The sequence below is a fragment of the Crocodylus siamensis genome, chromosome 3, assembly GCF_052110815.1.
Source record: "Crocodylus siamensis isolate JL-2025a chromosome 3, ASM5211081v1, whole genome shotgun sequence".
Classification (NCBI taxonomy): Eukaryota; Metazoa; Chordata; order Crocodylia; family Crocodylidae; genus Crocodylus; species Crocodylus siamensis.
In genome coordinates this window covers 100,663,183-100,679,923 of record NC_143397.1, presented here as the reverse complement: position 1 = coordinate 100,679,923, position 16,741 = coordinate 100,663,183, and the positions used below count along the sequence as shown (strand labels likewise).

The 16,741-nt window shown below is 45.8% G+C and overlaps 1 protein-coding gene across 8 annotated transcripts in view; it reads left to right on the top strand.

Annotated features, from left to right (window-relative positions):
- PALM2AKAP2 (PALM2 and AKAP2 fusion) overlaps window positions 1-16,741 on the top strand; it is a 472,880-nt gene that overhangs the window by 79,070 nt on the left and 377,069 nt on the right. For all 8 annotated transcript variants that reach the window (XM_090038872.1, XM_090038871.1, XM_090038869.1 and 5 more), the window contains exon 2: window positions 14,964-15,044. In XM_090038872.1, coding sequence (XP_089894998.1) covers window positions 14,964-15,044 — 81 coding nt within the window. The remainder of the gene's footprint in view (window positions 1-14,963; window positions 15,045-16,741) is intronic.

The window sequence follows — 16,741 nt, the reverse complement described above, 5'->3', positions numbered from 1 at the left end:
TTTTTCCTTCTCCCCTTTCTTGAAAAGTAGAATCACAGCACCTCTGGTAATATCTTTCCCTGCATCTTCTGTTTTTATTTGCTCAAAAACTTCCAGTATATCCCTTCCTACCCATGCCCAAAACTTCTCATAAAATTCCATAAGTAGTCCATCTGCTCCTGGTGATTTCCCTTTTAAAGGCTTTCCATCCTCTTTGCTTCCTGCTCCTCTACTTTATCTTCAGTCTCTTCCAAAAAATCCTTCATCTTCTTCCTATTTTGTTCTTTATAGCTCTTCACAAAATCTTCTCATTGCCTCCAACACCACCTCCTGCTTTCCTACCCAGATATCACCTTCCTGCACTGCTTTTAGTTGTTCGTTTGCCACCTTCATTCTGGCTGAAAACTATCAGTACCACTCTTCACTTTCTCCCACCCAAGATGCTTGTGCTAAAAACATTCTCTCTCTCATCTTTCTTTAAAACAGCTTTCTATCTCTTGCCTTGTTTCTTCTAGTTTTTCTCTGGCCTATTTTCCTTCTATAGCAGGGGTCGGCAACATGCCAAAAACACCTGCGACCTCAACTTGTAAGATGTTGGCACGCCAGGGCAGATGGTGGGGAAGCCACCAGGGACTCGATCCTTGTTGGGCAGTGCAACCCTGCTGTCTGCTCCAAGGCATGTGCACCAAGCAAAATGCTTTTGAGTGCCACGCTCTGGTACCCATGCCGGGGGTTTGCCTACCCCTGTTCTATAGCTTCATTAGCAGCTCCTGCGTTTTTCTTTGCAGCTCACTCAGTTCTTTTGCTCTTTTCCCTCCAGTTCTTTGACCTTCCTTCCCTGGAGAATTCTCCCATCCTCTTCTTTACCATCATCCACCATTCTCTAGTACTCTTAAAATATTTCTCCCATGTTCTCCCCCTCATACCTCTCTCATGTATGACATATCTTTTCACCTCGCAGTAGTTGCACATTTAACTTCCATATTCCCTTGCTTTTTACGGCGCTCTTACCCAGACTTTGTTCTACCTTCAGCATCTGGTGATCACTAAATGCCACATATATGGTTTCTTTCTTGCTTATCTCTATTTTTTTGTATAGAAACACAGAGTGATTTCCTGATTTTTCTTTTTTTCTTTCTACTGGAGTCGGTTCTAGTGAAGACTTTTCCCCTTGCTCAGACATCTCTTAGTGACTTTTATTTCTCCTGTTCTGTTACACACGTCTATTATGCAATTCAAGTCCCCTGCTATTATCCACAGTATCTTTATGATCACTTAAACTGCAAGCTTTTTAAGCAGAGTCTTCCTCCCCTGGTGGTGCATATATGTTGAAAATTTTTAATTCTGCTCTCCCAACTGTTAGTATCATTTGCTACAGTCTACCACGGATAATGTGTTTCACCTGCTTTGCTTTCACCTCTGGATTCTTGAATAGTATTGCCACTCCAGCCACTTTGTTCTCATTTGTCCCCGTTCCCCAAGTGTCCATATTCTTGCAGGCAGATTATGTCTGCCCTTACTTGTTTTAACATTGGTTCTATCTGTTCCCATCTTTTCCTTATGAGTATGATCCTGACATGAATAGATGCTATAATTAGTGCCACTGTGCCAGTTTTAAAAAGAGTGCTCCTCTCTACAAGGTCTGCCAGTGCTGCTGCTTACCATGATGGACTCCTCCCCCTCCCCTACTCACGCTTTTTTGCAAGCTACCTGACTGCCTTTGCATTTAGGAAGTTTTCCATTTTCCCACCTCCCCACTGCTTCCTGCCTGCTGTTCTCCACTCTGGGCTGGGACCTAGAGGAGTTAATGTCAGGAATGACTGACTCATTCGCCTCTTTTTTAGGTTTCCTTTTCTTGATTTTCTTCCCCTGTGCTTTCTGCCCCCCCAAACTCCCATGCTCTTTCACTTCTTCCACCTCCATTTCTTCTGCTTGTTTGATTTCTTCTTTCTCCCCCTCCCCCACCTCCATGTTTGAGCTCTCTCCTGCTTCCCCCTCCCCTTCTTCTCCTGTTTCTTCTTGAGCCACATCAGTTACAGATATATTACACTCCCCTCTTTCTCCTTTCCTCCCTCCCTTCCATGGGGTCTCAGCCACCATTTCTACTTCACTCTCACCCTCATCTTCTCCCCCACTGTCCCTTTCTGATCCATGTTGCTCAGAGGGCCTGAGTTTGCTTACGTAGGTTTTGGGACACCTGCAGAAAAGGTGTTCCCCTCTCCCCACCACAACTAGTGCATTTTAGGAGCTCCTGGTACTCTGCAGCTCTATGCCCCTTCCCCTTACATGTGTAACACACCATAAGGGACAGTGTGTAGACAAGTGCCCATCCTTGCCGCATGTGTTGCATTGCTTTGGTTTCCTAAATTATAAATTGGCCTCAGCTGGATCACAGACAGGAGGTGCTGCATCCCATCTGGGCCCCACTCATCTGCTTTCAACACAACTTGTGCCCTCCACAACCCCATCCAAATACCATATTTGTCCTGCACCTTCTCTATACACAGTACTCTTTGACATGCAACCCATCCACCTTTCTATATCTTCTGCCTCTAATAAATCCATTTACATTCTTACTATAGTGACTCATCCCTTTGACTTTTCCCTTACTCTAGAATTTATCCCTCTTAATTCCTCCCTCTCACATTCCTCTGCATGTTTCCCCCAATAATTCTCATACATTTCACTGTTGCAGTAAGTAAACTCCAAAATCTTTCTGTTTTGGAACGCAATCAGGCTAGTGACATGTTCCACCTGCATCTTCAGTATCTCAGATAGGACTTTTTCTATGAACTCATATCTGTTTATCATCATTGATGCCATCTACATCCCTCTGACTCTTTTTCAAGTCATAGTGGGCCATGACATTGCATACAATTCACCCAGAATCCCTCTGCCATCCCCTCTCTTAGCTTGGCACATAATGATTAGTATGACTGCACCCCTCCATAAGGTAAAGCCAGACCAGGTAGCCCTCTGCCTCATCTGCATATACATTTTTGGAGCATCCCAGGACTTGTGACAAGACTACCTGGCTCCAGTCATGTGGAGAGCTAATTAGCACCTGGGTCCTTGGGGACGGGGGGACAGAGGGGAGGGCTGGTATCTGGAGTGCACAAGTACACTCACTGAGCAGTGCTGAGCTGTGGGGTCACTATGACTTGAAATGTTGTCGGCTGTGGTGGGGCCCAGTCCAGTGAACTATGTGGTGAATCATAAGCCTTTGGCTTTGGACTAATATTATGCATAATTTACATATAAGTAGGTGTCAAAGTGCTGCTCAAAAATGCATTTATGGAGTACCTATGCTAAAACTTGCAGAAGTTTCCAGAAAAGGTAACATGCATCAATTCTGGATAAACTTAAGTGCACGGGTTCTATATGTGAATTGCTACAGCCATGTTTCATTTCAAGGTTGTCTTCAAATTTGCTCCTCAGTGCCGCGTGCTCGGGGAGAGCAGGGTCCCACAGTACGGAGGCGGGAAGAGGCTGCTGGGGGAAAAGTTGTGGGGAAGCAGAGAGCCAAAGGGGCTACCTAACCCCCTCATTTATTTTCTCTACTGTAGCAGTGGGAGGGGGACAAATTCAAGACAACCCCCCCAGTAATTAGATATAAAATCTACTTATGGGGGTGGGGCATTGTCTTATAATCAGGGTCATCTTCTATATGAGTAAATATGATAGGTTTCCATTGGAGTCAGTGGGAGCTGCAGACATATCCAAGAGCTTGCTTAGTCCCTGTGCCACTGTGTCTGCACTATAGTGGCGTAGCCCCTGTACTAGCTCAGGTACTGCTAGAGCTGTAGCCATGGCAACAGAGCTCAGCACAGATTAACTACCTGAGTATCGGCCCTGCTTCTCAGAAGGGTTTTGCAGCCTGCAGTGAGCTCCCTGCTGCTGTAACCACACTTCCAGGTGTCCCCAAGTTAGCTGGTAGGCTCTGCCTCTTTCATTACTGCGATTGATAAAGGTATGCTGAGGCACATAAATAAATATGGCGTTGTTTTTCCGAAGTTCTGAGGAAAGCCCTGTACAAAAGTAGCACTTCCATTTTCTTAAGGAAAGGGGAATAGAATGAAAAACGTACATAGATCGATGCATCTCTGTATCAGGGCTGACAAAGGATTTTAAAACTTAATTGCAGGTTTGTGAGAGAAAACATAGTCGCAATTAATTGCAATTATGATCGCACAGTTGAACGATATAGTCAGGACCACCCCTCAACCCAACCGCCCAGAGCCAGCGTGCCCTGCAGCTCCTCCCCGCCACCACCAACAGCGCACAGCCCCAGCCCCAGCTCGCCACGCGCCTGCTCCAGATTCGCACCAGCCAAAGCAGACCAGCTGGAGCCCATGCGAACAGCCCTGACCCAGGCCCACCCCATGCCTGCTTTAGACTCACCCGCCCGTGCGGAGCAGTAGTGGCAGCGGCTGGGCAGAAGCTGCTGGCTGGTGCCAGGGAAAAGCAGCCCCTCCGCCTTGCTTCTTGCTGCAGCCATGCGGAATACACCTGGGCTGCCCTGCAGCTCCTCTGCACTGCCACTGCTGCCCACTGGGTGGCCCAGAGGCAGCAGGGATAGTGGTGAAGAGGAGCCGCATGGCAGCCTGGACATGGCCTCCAGGCAGCTGCAGCAAGAAGGGCCTGGTAGCAACAAGTGGGGGAGGTCTGACTGATATACTGCAGTACTCGGCAGTACTGATCCTATATACACCTATGTATCCATTACTGCTGTCAGTTGATCACAATTAACATTTGCAATTAATGCAAAACAAATGAATGTGTTAATTTTTAGAATGAGTGTTAGTTGCACACATCTGTTTTGACCGGGGGGGGGGCAAAATACAGCCCGCCCTGCACCCTCTCCAGATTTGGCCCAGTGAAATGGACCAGCTCCAGACCAGCCAGACCTTGCATGCACAGCCCCGGCCCCGGCCCACTTGCACAGGATCCGACCGATGTACTGCATTGCTTGGCAGTAGACTGAATAAACCAGTATGTGACTTTTTCCACTGCATGTGTTTCCCTAGTCTCTGGGATGAGAAATGCCACTGCTGTGCAAAGCCCAGTACTTTTGTTTCTTTCAATTCCAATTCAGTTCCAATTTCAGTTAGTTTTACACTGGGGACTTTGGTTAGGACTGTAGGGTTGGTGTACAGAGGTCCCATTAGTGCCCAAGGGGCACACGATCACCTTGAGCCCTGCCAGGGTCAGGCTCAAGTCTTGAGTGACTGTTGAGCCCAGAGCAAGCAGGGTGGCAGGCCACAGGGCTAGGCAGGGGCCAGGGGCCTGGCGCCCCAGAGGGGTACAGCCTGCCTAATTAATTTAATCAGCCATCTCCATAGCAACCCAGCTGCAGTTGTGCCCTGCCTTGGGAGGAGGACCCTGACTGGACTGTTGCTTTAAACAGTTGTTTCTGGAGGATCACCGTTTGAAAGCATCTTTGTAAGGTGCTAAATTCTATAGTAAGGGAAGAGTCAAAGGGATGCGTCACTATAGTAAGAATGTATATGCATTTATTAGAGGCAGAAGACACAGAAAGGTGGATGAGTTGCATGTACAAAGAGTAATGTGAGTAGAGAAGGTGCAGGACAAATATGGTATTTGGATGGGGTCATGGAGGGCACAAGTTGTGTTGAGAGGAAACGAGTGGAGCCAAGGTGGGATGCAGCACCTCCTGTCTGTGATCCAGCTGGGGCCACATGGGACTTCATAATTTACCATAGAAAACCAAATCAATGGAACAAATGCAGCAAGGAGGGACACTTGTCCACACACTGTCCCTTATGGTGTGTTACACATATAAGGGGAAGGGGCATAAAACTGCAGAGTACCAGGAGCCCCTAAAATGCACTAGCTGTGTGGGGGGATGGATACCTATTCTGCAGGTGTCCCAAAACCTCCGTAAGCAAGCTCAGGCCTTCTGAGGAACATATGTTACAAATCCCATTACAGCGTATGAAATTCAAGTAACTGGGTAAATGTGCTTCAGTGTAATTTGGCCATTTGGCACAAACAGTTGTCTCAACAGCACCATGTTTCTGTCCAGCAGTGCCCAGTGCTTTAGTTTTACAGCATTCCCATCCAGAAGGGATAAGATACCATTATCAGGAACAATGCTGAGGGTTATTTATGGTAGGCAATTAGCATGAACTCTACTGGTGGGAACAATAATATAGTATTTAAAATATTATAGAAAATAAATGAGACATTAAGTAAAACTGACTGTCATAAACCTAGTTAAAGCAAGCAGATTTTTTTCTTGGTGCCAAGAACTTCAGTAAATTAATCACTTAAAAGGCCCAGTTGCAAAAAGCTATTTTTATACAGTTAAACATGGTTGGTGGACCACTCTAAAAGGCTCTAATTCAGAAAAGCACCTAAGGGCCTTGTCGGGGCCTATGCTATAAATCAAGCAAATATTAATCAGTGTAGTGTTGTTAGGCTTAGCGGAGCAGTCGCACCTTCAGGCAAAACACCTCTTCTGATTGCCCCCTCACCTGCACAGTGGTGACTTGCCCCTAGAAGCTTGGTGAGCAGGGGCAGGACTAGGAGCTAGGGAAAGGACAGACACATTGCTCCCACTGGGCAGAGCAAGTGCTGCATTTTCAGAGCACTTCGTAGCCATGGTGCTTCTCATTACTGCTTAGACCGGCTCTGCTCCCAGTGGGAAAAGCGTGAGCCAGTCTGATGGGATTGGGGGGGCACTGCTTCCCTGCTGCCACTTCGACCAACTCTCCTCCCGCTGGGTGGAAAAGCTGTGGAGAGTGACCACAACTTAATGGAACAGAAGCAAAATTAGGCGGATTAGAGATAATCATGCTCTGGAGTGGAGTAATGTTAAGCTGAATAATGAGTGCTTTAAGCCACTTAAAAGGTTTTAACATGCAGCCAGTCCAGCGGTTAAGAACTCCAAAAGCCACCTGAAGTTATTGTGTAATGAGGCCCTAAGTGTATGCTCACATTTAAACATGTGTTTTAAGCTCTGTTTATTTCCTTGAAGCTCCAAGGAGTAAGCAGGGGGGGTTTTCACCAAAAAGGAAAGACACCATGGCCTTGTTGAATTCAAGAGGAGTTTTTATCACTGGCTTCAGTGGAGCCAGAATTTCACTCAATATTGTCAGTATAGGCCTATTCCCACAAAAAAAAACAAAAACAAAAAAAAAACCCTTTATTGAGCGTATTGCTGACTACTATGAGGTGCCCCAGAGCCTCAGTACAGGAATGAGTCCAATACATAATACGTTTTTTGCATGATTGGGTCCCCTTGGCAGACATACTAAAAGCAGAATTACAGTCTAGGCATTGCTGAGGTATTCAAGCTTCATTTTCAAGTTCCATTTTCCTTTGCTGTTATGCATTACATCTGAAACAAATTCTACTAAAGCAATTGCAATTACTGCTATATGCCTTAGTATAAAATTTACATTGATGAAACGGATTAAATATCACTTAGGACCAAATTTACTTAGTATACTTTTATTATAGTCATGATTTAATAGTGACTCTATCCTTGCTGCACATTATATGCCAAAGCAGTGTGCTGTAATAATGGTTGTTTTTGTATGGTGGAAATTGCTTCACTAGGGATGGAGCTAACATCATATTAAACTTCAAGCGCTACACTATGGTAATAGTTTTTATTGACTGTGAGCAACCTGGTCTGGATTTGAATCGGTTACTTAAAGGTGAAAAGCTATAATAGCTGATTATTACCCCCTGAGCCAGATACTCTTCAAAGGAAAATTATTTTTAACATAATACTGCTAACCCCATGGTTCTGGTCCAGCATGAAAGACAAAGTGAAGATGTATACTCAGGCTGAGAGAAAACCAGACAAGTAGAAACATAACTAATATTCAGATTTAAATCCAAAGATATCCATAAGTAGTTCAAGTAGTTTAGTTCCCTCTGTATTATTGCCTGAGGGGAAAATTCTCTAAGTGCATTCTTATACATGTATTAAAAAAAACCCATTTCCTTATTTATGTTTTATGAAGCTCTCTTGTCACATCCATTATAGGGCAGGACACAGCCAGCAAGAGAAAATACCCTGGTGATTTACACTGCATAGTTTAGTAAGTACTTTCTTTGTAATGGTAAAGAAAAAGAGAAAAAAAAAAGTAGGTCACTTAACTCTCAGAAAGTAGGTTTTTCAGATTGCTGTGTTGCACTGCCGGACAGCAGGATTCCAGCACCTACAGGCAAACAATCACCTGGCAAGATCAGTGGAAGAATTATCCTTAACATTAGAATATTTTTCCATTTATAGAAAAAAAAGTTTATAATGATTTTAAACAAAGAAACAGATTATTTTAGCTTCATCAGCTTTTAAGAACTACGGTAATGTAGAACATGGTGTTATGATTCCCTTGCTCTGAAAAGTTATAATATGGTATTTTACAGTTTCAAGAAATGGTCGTTTTTATTTTTTTAGCCCACTATTTCTGAAAATCCCAAATGATGGGCCTTTCACCACTTCCTTCAGAAGATGTTTTCATGACCTGGCTGATCTAATAGTCAGGAAACATTTCCTGGCAGATGTTCATTCGACTAGAAATCCTCTCTCCCCACTACCTCTCATTATTCCTAGTTGAACAGGATGAACAGGGGAGCTGCCCTATATTCCCCCCAACCAGAATCCTAGTTTAACAGCCTGATACTGCCTAAACATGAAACCAAATTCTCCCTTACGGTCTCTGGGAATATAAAGATACCTTAAGTTTTGTAAGTGTAAGTTCCCTTTATATTTACTTTAAGACCCCTTTACATTACCAGACAAATGTAAGAGGGCCATAGTTTAAATAATATCTGAGCCCTCTCCCTTTCGTTATGTCACATGTGTTAGGTACTTTAGTACTTCTCAGGATATGAGCTTTCCCAGTCTGAAAAACTTTTCCTTTTCAGCAAAATATCAAGAAACATTTCTTTTTTAGCCCAAATCCAAAATGCTATCATTTGGGCAGCCCACTGTAATGCCTCATGGGAATTGTAGTTTGAATGCTTCAGGCTCTAATTTGTCTGTATGCTGGGCTGATGAGTTAGGACAACATCTGTTAGGAAGTGCTGGATCTCCCTTCATGGTGAACAAAGGCAATAGCACCCTGGTGCAGTTTGAGAAATGCAGTTACCCTGGGGCGCCTAGACCACAGGTGTCGAAGAGCCAGCCTGTGGTGCTACCTGTGGGTCTCAGACTGGCCCTGCACTCTCCATGGTATACTGCATGTAATGTGTGGGGCTGGACCTGGTGTGCATGTTGTGTAGCCCAGGTAACTCAGGTATATACTCCCCTTCTCCAACTGAAGGGAATTGTTAGCTGGCAGGTGTGCTGTGGGAGAACTGCAGACCTCTCGGTTTCCCTCCGTCCTATAGAATCAGGCCAGGACAGACAGGGGACTGAACAATATACAAATTTATTTACATTAACTTACCCCAAGGAAAAGAAACATAAACATATGTACAATAAATAAATAAATATGATATCTAAATAAGCAACATAAACAATACCTTCTGGGTAAATGCTATAAAACCTTACACCAGTGCTCCAGACACAGGTATCTGATCTGAAACAGATAAACCCCAAAATAAACACAGATAGCCAACAGATAAACTACAGATAAGTATGGGTGAACAATAAATTAGCTACAAATAAATACAAATAAGCAACAGGTGAAATAATAGCACTCTACTTATCTACTAATTTACTAACATGAGAGTTCACAAAATACCAGGCATGACATCACATCACTTATGGCACAAGAATCCCAAAGATAAACTTAATCCCAAGGGAAAACCCCAATGCCCTTGGGCTTTTCCCAAGTCCTACAATGAAGCTGGTAACTTCAGGGGGGGCCTCCCAGTGGGACCTCCACTTTCAGGATCCTTTAACTAACCAGAAGGGACTCCCCCTCCCCTGTGAGAATCATCCTTTCCCTGCAACTCATGGCTCCCAGGCCTGAAAGATGGTCCTCATCCTCTGCGCCAGGCTGCTCTCTCACCTGCAGTGGGCTTCAGTGGGGGCGGTCACTGTCCCCTGGAACAAGGCTCCTTTGTGCAGGGCTACTGGGGCCTCTGGCTCAGCCCTGTCTGCTGGCTCAGTAGCTCAAGCACCATCTGGCTCCCTGGACTCAATCTTTTGCTATGGGTCAGAGGCCTGGGCTGCCTTGTGCAGCACCAGGCTCAGTCCACTTCCAGACCCTCTGTGCAGCGCCTCCTTCACCGAGCTCCCAGCCTCTTTCCAGGGGTTGAGGACCTGAGCTGCCCAAGCGCTCCAAAGGTCCTACTCCATGCACCAGCCTGTGCACCGTGTCTCTGGCCGCACACCAGAGGTTGCAGACCCAAGGCACTTCATGCAGCTCCCAGGGTCTGGACACTGTGCGCCATGCTGCACACCAAGAGCCTAGCTACTGGAGCCATCTACCATTCCCTGCTGATGGAAGTCTTCAGGGGTTCTTCTGGGCTACTGTTTCGCCCTGCTGAGCAGCTCTCCTCAGCTCTTCTAAGCCCTGCTCAACCCAAGCTCTAAAAGGCAAGCCTGCTACACTTGCATGCGATGCCAGTCTGGCATACACACAGCACACAGGGCTGACCTGGGATGTACCCTGCACATAGGGCTGGTCTGGGGCTTGGACTTCATGTGGAACCTGTACTGAAGCTTCAGCATTTTGGTCACTGATTCAATTCAGAGGGGATTTGCCCCAATTCAGCGGTTGAATCTCTGAATCGGAATCAAATCAGGAGACCCATTAAAAGTTCTGAATTGAATCCAAAGTCTCCAAATCAGTTCAGAAAAGAATTGGAGATTTGGATCAGCCAGGGAGAGGCAGGCACAGCTGGGCAGCTGCAGGTTCTCTCACAGCTCCTCTGGCTCTGCCTGCCTCTCCCCAGGGAGGGGGAGCCATGGGAAAAGGCCCTATGGCTGTCCTGCTCTGCCCCATCCTCTGCCCAGCCCCAGCCTAGTCCTGGCACTTCAAAAAAAAAAACAAGGCCCGCACTCACCGGCTCTGGCAGCAGTGATTGGGGCCCCTGGGCACTCATGGCAGAGCCCCTTGCACAGTGCGGGGCAGTATGCGATAGCAGGGATCACCCCCCCACACTTGTCATCTGCGCAGCAGCTGCCCCCTGGCACAGGTCCAGTGCGATGCAGCTTGGTAGGGTGCTGTGAACTATCTGGTGGCTAGGGTGGCTCCATGTGTCAGCCAGAGCCCACCAGCGCTCAGCCCCTGCAACCCCAGCTCCCAGACCATGCACAGCACTCTGTTGAGCCACACTGCACCTGTGCATGGGGCAGCTGCTGTGTGGGTGCCAGGCGGGAGTGGGAGGCTGATTCCCACCGCCCCACACTGCACAGGGAGCGGGAGCTGTATGGTATGGGGCTCTGCCAGGTGGTCCCAGAGCCCCCACAGCCACTGCTATTGCCAGTTAGTGCAGATTTTTTTTTTTTGATTCCCGGACTGCTGGGGCTGGGCAAGGGGCCCATTGGGGCGTGGCTGGGGGGGGCAGTTGGGGTGTGGGCTCTGCATGGGGGGAGCTCTGCCAGGAGGCCCCAGAGCCCCCACAGCCATTGCTATAGCTGGTGAGTGTGGGTTTTTGTTTTTTTTTTAAGTGCCAGAACTAGGTTGCGGCCGGGTGGGGGATGGGGCTGGGCAGGGCAGCCATGGAAGCTTCTCCTGTGGCTCCCCCCACCAGGGAGAGGCAGGCACAGCTGGAGGAGCCATGGGGAAGCCTGCAGCTACCTGGCTGTGCCTGCCTCTCCACAGCCAATCCAAATCTCCAATTCTGATTTGGCCGAATTGAATGGGGACAGTGATTCAAATTACCGATTCAAATCCCTGTCCTCCAAATTGGCAGATTCCATATTGAATACTTCCCTATTTGCGCAGGCCTACTGAGCAGAACAAAGGCAGAGAGAGCCAAGCTAACTCTGGATGAGTTCACTTGGGTCCTGGCAGCCCTAACCAGAATTAGGTCTGCCGCGCTGTGCAGTATCATAGAATCAATGAGTCGGACCTAGACAGATCATCGAGTCCGACCCCCTGCCATGGGCAGGAAGGAGCACTGGGGGTGGGAGGGGTCATAAGACCCCAGCCAGGTGCCTACCAGTCTCCTCTTGAAGATCTCCAGGGAAGGTGAGAGCACCACCTCTCTGGGAAGCCTATTCCAGGCTCTGGCCACCCTTACAGTGAAGTAGTTCTTCCTAATATCTAACCTAAACCTACCCTCCCTCAGCTTGTGGCCATTGTTCCTGGTGACTCCAAGGGGGGCCCTGGTGAACAGACTTTCCCTGAGTCCCTGCTGGTGGCCCCTGTAAGGTTGTAGGCAGCCACAAGATCCCCTCTCAGTCTCCTCTTGCAGAGACTGAAGAGATTCAGGTCCCTCAGCCTCTTCTCATAGGGCTGGCCACGGAGGCCCTCAACCATATGAGTGGCCCTCCAGGTTCTCCACGTCCTTCTTGAAGTGCAGCACCCAGAACTGGACACAGTACTCCAGCTGCGGCCTGACCAGCGCCGCATAGAGGGGGAGCAAGATCTCTCTGGACCTGTTAGTGATGCCCCTGTTGATGTATGACAGGGTGCAGTTGGCTCTGCCTATTGCTTCGTCACATTCGCAACTCATATTCATCCTGGAGTCAATCCTGACTCCAAGATCCCTCTCTGCCTCTGTGCTGCTGAGTGGGTCAGCCCCTAACCTACAACCATAATGCTGGTTCCCTCTCCCCAAGTGCAGCACCCTGCACTTGTCCTTGAACTGGTCCTTTGATATATACCTGAGCTCTTACCTGGGTAGGTCCTACACCTGGTTGAGTTTTTTCTTGCTCTTGTGGATCCCCATCCCCCGATGAACTTAGTTTAAAGTCTGCCAGAGGAGGTCAACTAGCCTGTAAGAAAACAAACTCTTACCTTTGGGGGAGAGATGGAGACCATCACGCCCCAGGACACCCTCTGATCTGAAGTGCGGGTCATGGTCCAGGATGCCAAATCCGGGGTGATAACACCAACTCCGGAGGCGCTGGTTCACCTCACAGATGCAGGCACTCTGCCACTGATGGCATCCACTAACCAGGAAGAGGGACGAAAAGATGTACCACATGTGAGAAATTTCATTTCGTCAAAGATTCAGTTTTCCATTCCAAAACAAATTGTACAGATTTTTTTTTTTATCAGCTCTAATACGTTTTAGTGAAGACTGTTTGGGGATCTGTATATGAAATATATGTACTACATAGGAGGAAAAAGTGTCATAAATTACAGAACCTATCAGTGTATGCATGTACTTTTCATGACCATTTTGTTGTCACTACACCTGCACTCTTGCCAATTAATCTAGCACCTCTATGGTTTATTCTGACATCTCAAACCTGTATACTGATCCAAATGGCTTTCTACTCTTTGGAATTAGCCTGTTACAAAATGGTTCGTGTTTCTTCTAAATGTGGAAATCCTCCTTTAAAAAATCATGCCTGTTGGAGGCCCAGCGTGGATGAGATTCAATCCAGAACATGTGTCAACTTTTCCCTACGGGTTTTCAGGGTTGGAAATGGAAGCTTTGAACCACTGAAAAGTGGAGAATTCCTTACCCAGACCTGATTTCTACTACTGTAAAGCCCAAAGATAGCAGTCTTTAAAGCTGTACTCATTGTTTCTCAGACTTCGGGGTTTAGGCCCTACCACAGTAAGGTTAGCCAGTCTTGTGCCTCCCCTTCTGCCCCGCTTCCTCCCCCGTAGCCACAGCATTTAATTTGATGCTTTTCTACAACACTTTTGCCCATAGTTTTGCCTCCACCAGGACCTTCACAGTTTGGGAAATGTTGCTGCATTAGGTTATATTTGGCTTCCTTTAAAATCTTTACAAATTAATCTCATGTTAACTACGATGCATGCTTACAGGGATAAGACAAGCAATTCCAAAATCCCTAGGTGGGCTTGGGACATTTCTGTGTCTTCTTACATCCTATCTTCAACACCTACAAGAGGAACACTAATCGGGGGGGGGGGGGGGGGGGGGAGGGCATAGGGCAGCTCCTCTGTTCATCCAGGTGGATTCAGGATACCCAGCTGATACCCAGCTTCTGCTGGCAGCATATGAGTAATCTGGAAGCAAGTGGTTGCTCATTCACAACTTCTGGGGTTAAGGAAACAATGTTCTTCCATAGCAAGGCAAGGAAGAATCCACTGCTAAGTGAAGCATGTGTTGCATCTGTAGTCCTACCAGAATACTATAGTGTCTTAGTGAGCAAGATGCCAACAAACTAAAAAAAAACAAAAACCACCCTGCACTGGACTAACTCTGTTTTCAGGGAACATTATTAGATCTGAGATGGTAGTTTGGGCAACTCAGTCTTTGTTTTTTTTCTGCTCAGATTGTTAAAAAAGGTGCCAACGAGTTCCAGTTATTAAAGGGCACAGTGTTCATTTGTACTGAAAACGGTTTGGTACTGAGGCTGGGTCCTGGGTTGTACAGCATATCTGTATACAAAATGCAGATCAGTCTGACTTTGAATAGATGCTGTTCCTGTCAAACTCAGGTGGAGTTTTATCACTAACTTTAGTTGTGGGGTCTGTGATCTTAGTACTAGCCCTTCTTTATGTAACCATTAACTTGCATTACAATATTATCATTCTGTCACACCGAGTAAGCAATAATTTTTGAGCTGATAAGTAGTGTGTAAGAGGATATCTTTGTTCTTTTAACTCCACTGTTAGCTATTATGCCCATTTCCCCGCTCTGGGACTGTGTATTCAGTTGCTGCTCCCTATAGTTGTGTGTGAGTAAGGAGAATTTCTCCTGCTCAGTGAACAAGTAGCTAGTCCTTAGCTGACATGTTCCAAGGACGCTGCTGTTTGCATACCCACAGACAGAGGAGCAGGTGAAATGCTTGTGTGGATGGAATTGGGGACATCTGTACAAATGTGCTTGGCTGCTTAAATTCTTTTTTAAGAATCTGCAGTCCTTTAGGCACCCATCTCTTTCTCGTTTATTTTCCTAAGGAAAAAAGAAAAAGGCAGACAGAAATAGAAGACAAGAGGCAACAGCTTGAGGACCAGATACTTCAGCTGCAGCATTTCAAGGTAAGGGACTGATGCCAGAAACGATGGATTGACTAAATCTTTTATTATTAGACATGCAGATCACACGTCTGAAAGCTGGGAAGAACCTGCTCCGACATGAAGCAGCTTTCACTGCCGGAGCCTATCTCATCTAGCTAATCATGTCCTGTCTCTTCCTCATTCTGTATGTTTCTCATCTCCAGGACCCCATTAATGAAATGCTTTAGATTGCATAGAAGCAGAAGGGTGTGGGCACATACAGTATGTCTATAATATTATGAAATGCTGGTATTTATTATATATAGTGAAAAGACACCAGTCATTGTGAATATGGGTGTGCATGGCATGGCTTCAGCGGGTTCTCTCTGACTACATATAGCTGTTTTAGATTTTTCTAGTGCCTGTCATTAGGGTGTGTGTGTGTCTGTGTCTGTGTATCTGAGTGCGTATGTATAAAGGTTTATTTGAACTGTTAAGTTATGAAGCATACATGTCACTGTAAATCTTATGCATTCATATATGCCAATAGAGGGGCAGGCACATGTGTATGTCAACATACAGATGTGCACTGATTTTTTTTCAGGCTGCTGAACAGCTCCAGGTTCCTTTCAAGCCCATAATAGCTGCAGGTGCTTAGCATTAAAGCATGTTGTCCCAGATATTTTTATATTTTTTGCTGCAGGTAGGGAAACTTGTCTTCATATGTGTATGTAAGTAAAGCAGAACCTTATACACACAATGCTTGTGTATCCAGTGAGTAAAGAGGCATTATGACAAGATTTGGGGGCCAAATATTGCCAGACAAATTTCGGCAAGTAATCCTATGGAAATCATTGGAATTATTCACCTGAGTAAGGCATCTTTGATCCATCTTTGCACCAGGGATCCTGGAGTTTATTTTTGAAATAATGGGATTATACGCTATGTTTTACACACAAAATACATACTTCAGTGTGTTCATGTGCATGTGTGTGTTCTTTACTGATAGCATACTCTATATATTTTCTTGTGTATGTACACACACATTTGGGAATCTGGGTGCAGAGTATATTTGGTACACACACTCTCAAACCTTAGATCTAAAGTTATGCTACACACATAAGTCTTTTCCTGTATCTCTATATCTCCTTCATATGGTTTTTTAGCCTTGATTGCATTTTTTGTAGACATAATGCATTTAAAAGTAATTGATTGCAGCCTAAGCAAATGCTCCATCACTGTCACCATAAAGCTACGGGTGACACACACCTTCTGTGTGATCAGTCAATAACATGATCGCGTTTCTGTGGGGCGGCATGAGTTGCCATTTTGTTCAGGCTGCCATTAGATACCAGAGAAAGAAAATTTTTTCTGGCTACCACGATTTGATGTAGCACAGCAATAGCATGCATCTTCAGTGTCATCTTTGCATTTTTTAAGCTGACTGGCATTTGTAAGCTGGCTATCTTCTTTGTCATATTAACTGTTTCTAAGCAAGCTGACTTTAGCTTTTTATGAAATCCTTGTAACAAATGTCTTTGGGAAGCTTGTTCCCAAAGACATTTGACTTCATTATTCCAGTGTATTTTCTTTTTGTATATGTAGCTAAAAAACATTACCTCCTCAGGTAAAATCTTGTAAGGTATTTTACTGAGTCAGCTATTTGGCTGGTGTAAATCAGAGATGTCATGTTGACTTTCAGTCCACTATGTTGATTTACATCCATACAACCTATTCCC